Source organism: Toxotes jaculatrix, chromosome 20, assembly GCF_017976425.1.
Source record: "Toxotes jaculatrix isolate fToxJac2 chromosome 20, fToxJac2.pri, whole genome shotgun sequence".
NCBI classification, from domain to species: Eukaryota; Metazoa; Chordata; class Actinopteri; family Toxotidae; genus Toxotes; species Toxotes jaculatrix.
The window spans coordinates 4588516-4598355 of record NC_054413.1 but is presented as its reverse complement, the minus strand read 5'-3'; the positions used below and the strand labels follow the sequence as shown (position 1 = coordinate 4598355).

Genomic DNA, 9840 nt, shown 5'->3' with positions numbered 1-9840 from the left:
GGCTTAACTGAAGCTGTTCAGACATTTCTACAGAGCCTGACTTTGTAATCTCAAGAGGCACATTTTCGGGAAAAAGCAGGAAAAGACGTGCTTGCCAGTGTTTAAAAGAACAATGCCTGGTACTTCCTTACTGGCAACCAGGGTATAGAGTAAAAGTATAGGGATTCAAAGCCATTAATGAATCTGTAAACACGTAAAAGAACATCAAAAATCATAGGACAATCTAAACGATGACTAGATTTGTTGAGCAGCTGTTGGTGGAAAGGTGGTGTTGACAGAAGAGGACATAGCTTTCAGTTGGCTGACTCCGGAAATCAATCCCAACGCTGGTGATTACGTCTGAACCCCCTGCTGCAAACTAGCATGGACCATTGATTTCTGTGGAGGGGGCCGCAACATAGAAGCACTGGGTTTGCTCAAGTAAAGTGTTTTAAAGCCATTTGTTAGTCATCAGCAAACACAAGCTGAAAAAAAAAAAAAAAAAGGGAGAGACGACCGTCCGTGGGGTGCAAAACCTGGGGCTATTTCATAGAGCACATCAGCCCAGGGGGGAAGCCCACCACTCACCATCTGCAGCATCTATAACACTAACTGAAAGGGCAGCGGAAATGCAGCGGAGAATTTACATGGTGTAATGGCTGTGAATGCTTTTATCTTTCTACTAAATCACAACAGTAGCAGTCAGTGTTTTTTTTTGTGTGTGTCTGAGGCCCGTTTTCTGTTTGTTTCTGTTTGTTGCAAGAGACATCTTTACTTTATGGACTTTATAAGGAGAAAAGACAGTTTATCATTTTTCTAGGTCATAGCGAATATGGACATTTATTTATGCTCTGAACAGTATGACACAGGCTGATGCTAGGATGTCACTGAGATGTTTAAGAGCCTTGCTAGAGATTGAATTCATGTGGATTTTCCGTTCTCTAAAAGAGCTGTAGATTGTTTTAGGCTTGAGAACATATATGCTGGGAGGGCAGCCTTGTTTTTTGAGTAGCAGAATTTTACAGGAATGTCTCAATGAAACAGTATCTTGACATATTCAATTGCATATTGCTTCCTTTTTTCCCACTGGTTCATGTATTTATTTCACAGGAAAGAAATCATGACACCAAACTCCCATAATTAGTCAAAGAAACTCAAATTGTTATGTCAGCGATTTTTTTCTGCACCAATGTTCATACTCAGGCTTTAGTCCTGTTGCCAGTTATTATCTTCAGTTTATGGGTACAGCTAACATGTGCATGCATGCCAACAACTGTCTCCACACGACCAACGACATGAAATGATCCACCTGTGGTGTGTTAAAGAGAGGCTGGGCACAAGCAACAGATGTTTATGGTGCTTTTTTTTATTTGTTGCTTGCATTACATTCTTATATAAAGCACTTTTAAACATAATACACACACTTTTACCATCAGTGTATTTCAGCCTGGACTTCACAGAGAAGTAGTTATACAGTACAGTAGTTATATGTACACTAGTTTGGTGTACATAGTCTTGCATTACCTATAGTGCAAACTAAAGATGGCAATGAAGTTCACGAGTACACTTACTATATAAATTAATATATCATATATTAAGACACTGAAAAATACAATAACCTAAAGAATGGAAAAGCAATATTACTGATCAAAACCTGAACACATTTATTCTAAAATTACTCCAATGGTGCAGTAGTGAGGTATTTTATCAGTTGATTCCTTGCTCATGTTCTGTCTCTGTCATTTAGATAAATAAATAGAAATAATAAAAGGGCTTTGGGATTAGAAACCATAAAAACATGAGTGTATGACACACCCATTCCTTCATCACATCTTCATTATTAATAACGTCATTACTATCCAAGTAAATCACAACAGAATATAGAGTTTAAATCTGTGAATGACTAAGTGAGGAAATACAATGACTGATACAACGATGAAGCAGAAAGAAGGGGGAAAGTCTAAAAGTATTTAAACAAACCTGCTCAACTGGTCTTCAGGAGGCAAGTTTATCGTTTTGGTTCTTAAGGCAAAGACAGAATCCTGAACTGTTAAATACAAAACAGTTGAGTGTATTTACATGACTTCCCGCTGACCAGAGAATGGAAGCTTACTAGTTGTCTGCATCGTCTCTGCCAACGTGAAACTCTGTTATTTCCTTCGCAATGCGTTCTGCTATCGCTCTGCTGCTGGCCACAATCAGCCTCCGAGACATCAGATCAAATGGTCCACCTGGTTAAAAGAGAAAATAATCATCAATAATCATAATCATAAGGTCTATGAATAACTGTAAGATATGCATGCTTAAAAAAAATAAGCCTGCTGACTGCCCAACATACCACTCCTGGGATATCTATATGTGTTTGCTACAGCTGCTGCAGCTGTCACAACAATCCTCCTTTAGGTTAACAGGTGTGTTAAGTCAAAGAGTATCTACACCAAAAAAACATCGTATTTTTGAATAGCATAATAACTAATGCTATTCATCACAAAAAGAATTAGACAATACTAGTCATTATGTCAACAACTGAGCATATACTGTGCTGAATTAAATTTCCAGCTCAAAAACATCTGGCTAACTGCACTACCAAATCAATGAAACCAGCAGAAAGCATTCATTTTGCATTGTCTGTGTGTAGAAAGGCAGATTGGTGGAGGCGTGGGCAATGAATTTATGAGCTCATGGGCCCCGTCTCATTTTCAAATTTCATACTAAATGGGATCAGATTTTGAGACGAGCTATAACCTTCAGTTATCATCCGAGGAGAGGGGACTGGCATCACCCCTCTGAGATAAAAGTGCCTTGAAAGTCGTGGCTACAAGTTTGTCCTCTGTCTGACTGTACATTACCCAGAAAGGGATGTCTTTATTAGACATCAAGGGTGTGATTACTCTTTTAATAGCACTGCTATTGTCAACAGTACAGCTTCGGCTTGGCAAACACTCTTTCGTAAAGTTTCCACAGCTTCCTTAGCATCCTAAATCTCAGGCCAACTGTTATGTCAGTGTGCAGTGTTGCCTAAACTTAAAATCAAATTTCTCAAATCCTGCTGCTTCCTATTTTAAGTACAAAGCTAGCTGCCTTCTCCTCATCTTTGTGTTTCACAGGTATCTGTGAGCAGAAAGCAAGATAAAAAACAACAACAAGAATTAGTAACAATAAATAATTCACAAACATTAATAACTTCTGTTGTGTTTGTACTCAAAGAACAGCAGCCCATTCTCATTGTTCTATAAAGCAATCTCCCACAGCAATACTGCAGTTTTCCCACCAGTCAATCATCCTGCTGCCCATCATCATTTCATCAAGTGATTCAGCAGCCTTTGAGAAGTTTAGCCAAAGTGGTGTTTGAAGAGCTCACATTTTCTCAGTGACTCACCTGAAATATCCATGATAACTCCTCCAGCTTCGGTAACAACCGCCGCCCCTCCAGCCATGTCCCAGCAGTGGATGCCCATATGGTAGTAAGCATCAGCTGAGCCGCACGCTACCAGACACATGTTGACAGCTGCACTGCCCGGGGAACGGATTCTGTAAATGGAAATTGGATGTTTTCTCTGCATCTGACTGCACGTGAATTCCAGATGGTTTAGTAAAAGTTTAGTGTGAGTTTGTGGTTGTTTAAAGTTACAATCCTTCTGGGTTTCATGAAATAAAAGTTTGTGATATTAATTGTGGTCGTCCATTTTTACGGCGTTTGGTATTTACATGCTGTAATTACCTCTGTAGTTTATGCAGTTTTTTTTTTTAGATTATTTGGGGGCATTTTTGCCCAAAAAAATGTTTTTTTGGCAGTTTTGCCTTTATTTGTTAGTGGCAGTAGAGATGTAGACAGTACACGTGGGTGGAGACAGATGAGCATGACATGCAACAAGGTTCTTCTGGCCAGGAACTGAACCATAGACACTACGGTCATTATGCTACCAGGGTGCCCCAAGCATATAGTACTTTCAGTAGTTGGTGCTGCAGAGTGCCATTCCTGTGCTGGATTCATGATGTATTCTCAGGAGGTTAACCAGCATTACCCTTTGTTTTTTAACTATCTCACTGATATCCTGTTTCGTTTACTTTCCCTCCTCCAGTCATATATGAGCTGTACTCAAGGCAAACAGAAATTTCATTGTTCTGCTGCTTCACAATAAAAGCATTCAACTGACAAAAGACAGAGTGACTTTTATTGTGAAGCAGTCATAGGAAACACAATGTGTTTATCACAGAGGAAAAGTGAAGATCACAACAGACCTGAAAACTGCTGAATCAATGCATCGATAACTCGGTGGAAAGCAAGTGAACTGTCAACCATTCTGATAACTGACAGTTTAGGTCATTTTTAAAAGCCAAAAAAACCAAACAAACCAAACAACATATTTTTGGTACCAGTTTCTCCAGTGAGAGGATTTCATGTTTTTCTGTTTTATTTCTTTGTACACTGAATATCTCTGCTGTGCAGACCGTGGGTTGGACAAGCCAGCCTATTAGAAAATGAGACACTGGCCTCTGTGAAAGGCATTTTCCACGATTTTCTGACGTTTTATAAACTAAATGGTCGAGATCATTGTTGATTAATTGTTCATCTACCACAGCCACGGTGAACTGTTAGATGAAGATGACATACCTCCAACTCCTCAGCAAGATAACCAACTTTACTGTGTCTTGCTGTAGTACTTGCATCATACGCAGCATAAAAATCACATTGTAGTTGTTCATACCATGATGGAACAAAGTCCATTACTGACCCACTCATTTTTTTTTTTTAAAAACACCATGAGTTTCTTTGGTTGTGCTGTGAACAGACATACCCGTTGCTCTTCTGTTGTATTTCTGACAAAGTAGCTGCTCAAGGACTTTTTGCTGTAGTATTAAACCGCAACTGATGTTACCATCAGTAACTACAGCTGTCACCATACAAACCAGAACTGAAATGTTAAGGATTACAACATGTCCATAAGTGTATATTTACCCATGCACAGGGATGGTGAGGATGCTCTTGATGTTGGCCATCATTATTTTGAACTGCTCTGGATCCTTCTTGAAGCCCATTTCTGTCAGCACCAGAGACTGGCTAATGTCTTGGAAGGAAAACAGAGTAAGATATTATCAATCCACAACTGACAATGTGTTTACTGAAAAACACAGAGACCATAGAATGAAATGTAAAGTTGCTGCCTCTAAGATTTCACTGGGTAGAGCCATTGGTACAAGCAGAGAATCTTGCTGTGATTTTGCCTCCACCCGGTGGATTTCTTAAAAACTGCAACACCAAATCCTGATGTGCCTATCAATATTCACCTTCTTGTCCAGACACTTTGATCGGGACCCCATTGCAGAACGCCCCTCTCCCTTTCTGTGCTGTGTACATTTTGTCCTCGATGCAGCTGTAGACAATCCCAAACTCTATCTGAGACAAAGAAACAGCACAGAAAACAGCAGTGATTAACATGAAGTGGGAGGAGGGCTAAGAATAGAACAAGAGCCGCATAAATACAGAAAACTACTATAGTGACACTACAGTGTCATTCACTTGTGATTCGCAAACAAAAAAGCCTACCTCTTTATTCACAGCGAAGCCAATTGATACAGACACAAATGGGAACCTGCACAAAGGAAATTTACAACATAAAACATTCGTTTAATGAACTCCCTTTAGGTTAAAGCTCAGCGGAATCAGTTTCTATTATCAGTTCAGTTTCATCTGCGTTGTCTAATTATCCCAGACAAGAGAGGACAATCCAAGAGAGAACCTAATTAAAAGATAAAAATAGTTACAGAGCGACAAAGATAAAAACCAATCCAGCGTGGTATCAGTATTGGGTTTCTCAGAGGTTCATACAGTATTTAAGTGGAGGCAGTAGTACCTGTGAACAAAGTTGGTGGTACCATCGATGGGGTCGATGATCCAAGTGGGGTTGTCAGTCAGAACACTTGGTGCACCTGCTGCTACTGACTCCTCACCTATAAAGCTTTAAAAGCACCAAGACAAAAAAAAAAAAAAAAAAAAAAACACATATGGGCATTTTTAGCCATGATAAAACAAAACTAATAAAAACCATTGCACCTGATATTCTGTAATATGTGATATTAATTGAACTACAGTTTCCACTAGTCTGGATGAAAGGCTGTAACTACCAGGGAGCACACTAAGGTCATAATCTCTGTACTTATATGAAATTTTGAGAATTTCATCATCCTGGGGACAGTTTACATCCTGTATTTACACTAGAGGAACATCTGACAGGCTACTCTTATGATAACATCAACAACAAACATCAACAATTAAATAAAAGGACTCAGAATCTTGCCACCAGATTTTTATTCCTTGTAGTATACAGAAGGTCTTCATATCTTCATATTTATATAGTCTGCTTTATAAAATTAGTATTTGTAATGACCCTGGCTGAACTAATGATAAGAACAAGCATGAAATTGCTTGATAAAACAAATCATAGAAAACTGTCATCCAAATTGCCAAAAAAAGCATCAATATAAGCGTTAAATACCATGAAAAAGTGCACATTTAACAAGTAAATACATTTTTAAAAATAGCACCAATCAATAATACCAAATAGCACAAAAAATAAAACTAAGACCAAACTTTGAGCAACTAACTAAAAATGTACAGATGGTCCTTGAGAAACTCTATGCTCTTGCATTATCGAGCAGTGCATATGCCACCATTTATGTCCCCGTTGCCTTGTCAAGTACCTGTGTGTGGGGTACTTCTCCTTGATGGAGGATATAATAAGCTGCTCCACTTTCTGGTCCGTCTCAGTCACCAGGTCAACCGGTGAGCTCTTCTCCATGACGGTGATGTCCTTTTGGAGCGCCTCACGGATCATCTGGCAGAAGCATGACAACAAACTCAGTGAGGGGCTTTTTATTTTTCAGATGACTAGCTACGGTTACATATTATTGGCAATAATGATTATTGACAAAGGTCAGAGATGATTAGGTGAGGCCCAAGCGCATTTATATGTTGTCACGTTCATCACACTTCTCAAAAAATTAACTGAACTAAACAAAAATTTATATCACATAAGATAAGATAAACCTTTAATAGTCCCACAATGGGGAAATTACAATGTTACAGCAGCAAAGAGCAGATCACATGTATCTTAAACCCACAGGTGGACCTGAACTAAAGATGTATCTTCATATAAAATATCTTGGAACACTATATGGCCTGATAACAAATTAACTTTCACTTCCATTCATACATACATACATACATTCATACTCTTTGCAGCAAGAAAAGGTCTATCTTGGATAAGGGATTTACACCATACTTCACCAAGGCTAATATTGTACAACGTTTCCGTTCAAAATTAATGAATTTCCAGGCCATATAAGGTAAAATGTAGCTTCCGCAGTGCTTCCCTTACCTTCCCAGCCTTTCTGGTTACCTCCAAGCAGTGGTCCATACACTCCTGCCAAGATTTATCCATGTTGGTAGCTCTTTAGCTAAACTAGCTCTCTATGCTGGTTAGCTTTCAGAGGAGGAGGAAACAGGAATAAACTAGCCCTGCGCTTAAAGACAACCACGGCTACAAACGTAAAATTTACGGTTTGGCCAGGCTGTTTTGTAATAACTCTTATTTAACGTTGTACGGAGCTACAAAACTGAAACCGTTTCAATGAGCTAATGCTAATTCAGCCACCTCCAGAAGAGCTAACTTGTCAATGTTGACTTTTAACGACTAGAGGGTGGGACTAAAGGCAAGTCTCACGCTCATTGGTCAACTGCTGCCGGTAGTTGTGATGTAGACGCTTCTCATTGGCTAGACCGCTGTCATTCATCCAAATTTAAATTCACCAATTAACAACGGTGAAGGCGGTAGATAAAAATAACTAAAATCTTAACACACACACTCACTCACACACACACACACACACACACAATGAGCCATACTCAAAGTCTAAATAAATACAGTAGTTTTGTCTGATAATGTGCAGTACATGAATGCATGCATGTACAAGTATACATTGGTTTATAATCTGCAGGTAGAAAAAAGACAAAAACACAGGCGTCTAGGCAACTATCTGCAGCAACATACCCCAAAACTGATGATTTCTGTCTTTCTTTCTTTCTTTCTTTTCTTGTCTTTTTCTGAGGCATGGACTATGTCTCTATATATTTTTACATACATATGACACACATGACAAAACCCCTTTCAGTCCAGAAGATGGCAGCAGTAACAGTATATGTGACAATGCACATACTGAATGCTGGCTGCCTCTAATGGAGAGGGAGAAATGTCAAGCATGATGTTGCGCAAAGAGGCTTTTAGTGCTCCAGGCGACTTCGGGTGTTGTTTAGTGATTTTTAGTTGACATTTAAGGATTAAATCCATGTCAAAACCTGTTCCAGCTGACCTAATAAAGCTTAATTTGCAAATCCCTGCATGTACAATTACTCACATTAAGACTTTGAATATTATTTCAAAACTGGCAAGATATTTTCAAGTCAAGTACAATCCAAAACATTTGCTAAAGTTTCATAGATGTAAGGAATTGGTTGCCTTTCTGCATTTTATAAATTATGTTTGGCTTTTTGGTTTACTCAGGTTGCATATCCCAGTTACTTTTATCTCACTTAGAGAGACCTTTTATATCTAACTGACCATGAGACACAAAGACACTGGCTGTTTGTTATGGCTATTTACTCCTTCAATCACTCACCCTGTCTATAACCTTGGTTTCTATGGCCACTGCTTTGTCAGTTTTACTTCTTTCCCATCAAGTTTTAACTGATGACCTAGCTGAACCAAGTGCTTGACATTGTCTCTTTATTAAAAGATGAAGTGAAACAATCAGTGGGCTCAGTATCAGGTGCCATGATACCTTGAAAAACTGGAATAATTCCTTCTGCCTCATAACGTGAAACTCGCTTTATCTGGCATAAAACCGCTGAATATGGCAGGAACGGAAGTAGCAATTAATGTAAAACTTCCTTTAACTTAAGTGAATCGTTCATAAACTTCCTCTAACAGGAGGACACTGATTCTTCTTTCAAGAAAAAAACCTACATGTAATGTACATTACAAGGAAGGAAATCACTGTCATAGGAAATTTCAAGACAGCTCAGAGAAGCATGATTCACTTTGTCTATAAAGCATTTCAGGAACACTGTATGTGACATGAGTGCTTTTAAATGTGTCATCTCTTACTTCAGTACTTCTGACTTTGTTCAGTAGCCTTTTCTTTGAGATTATATTCAGCTACTTACCCTCAGAGCATTTTCTGTGATTAACCCCAAGCCGGCCTATGGAGACACTCTGTTCTCCTGTGCAGAGCGCTAACTACACAATTAGAGTTAAGAACACGAGGGCACTATCTCATCCATACTGTCGTACAGATTTCACCTCAGACGCCCTTTATCTCACAAAGAGGTGGCAGAAATTCAAAATCATTTAAGCAGTTAATGAGATGCCTGGCAACAGTTGGGCAAACACTAAATCTAACTCCTCCAACCTATAGCAATGCTATTTTTTTAATGTTTTAAGACAAGGCAGTATAATGAGAATCACACTCAGCCTGTCACAAGAAAGTAATGTGAGAGCGGTTTTCTGTGTATTTGGTCGCAAACAGCACAAGCTGTGACTATCTAAGGTTTCTCTCTCTTGGACTCCCTGCAATTATTTTGTCAATACCACATATATTAACACAAAAGAAAAAAAATAGCTGGGGGAGTGAGCAAAGGTCACTCAGACCTCTTCTCTTGATAGGAATCAGATGAAAAATGTCCTTCACACTTTCACAATAACAATCTGTAATAAGCTGTGATCATTCTTCTTTGGAGAAGACAACAGTATCCCTCCCCTAACAGTCATCACTTCCAAATACTACAAGTCACCTTCTTTTGAC

General features: G+C 38.9%; 1 protein-coding gene across 1 annotated transcript; it reads right to left on the bottom strand.

The window, feature by feature from the left end:
- Nucleotides 1–1319: 1319 nt before the first annotated feature.
- Nucleotides 1320–7644, bottom strand: impa2 (inositol monophosphatase 2). Its single transcript, XM_041066369.1, has 8 exons — nt 7359–7644; nt 6682–6815; nt 5835–5939; nt 5528–5573; nt 5269–5377; nt 4940–5048; nt 3359–3510; nt 1320–2210 (listed from the first exon to the last, which is right to left on the bottom strand). Exons 1-8 carry the CDS (start codon nt 7419–7421, stop codon nt 2092–2094), a joined length of 837 nt encoding a protein of 278 aa, XP_040922303.1. The 5' UTR covers nt 7422–7644; the 3' UTR covers nt 1320–2091.
- Between the last annotated feature and the right edge of the window lie 2196 nt (nt 7645–9840).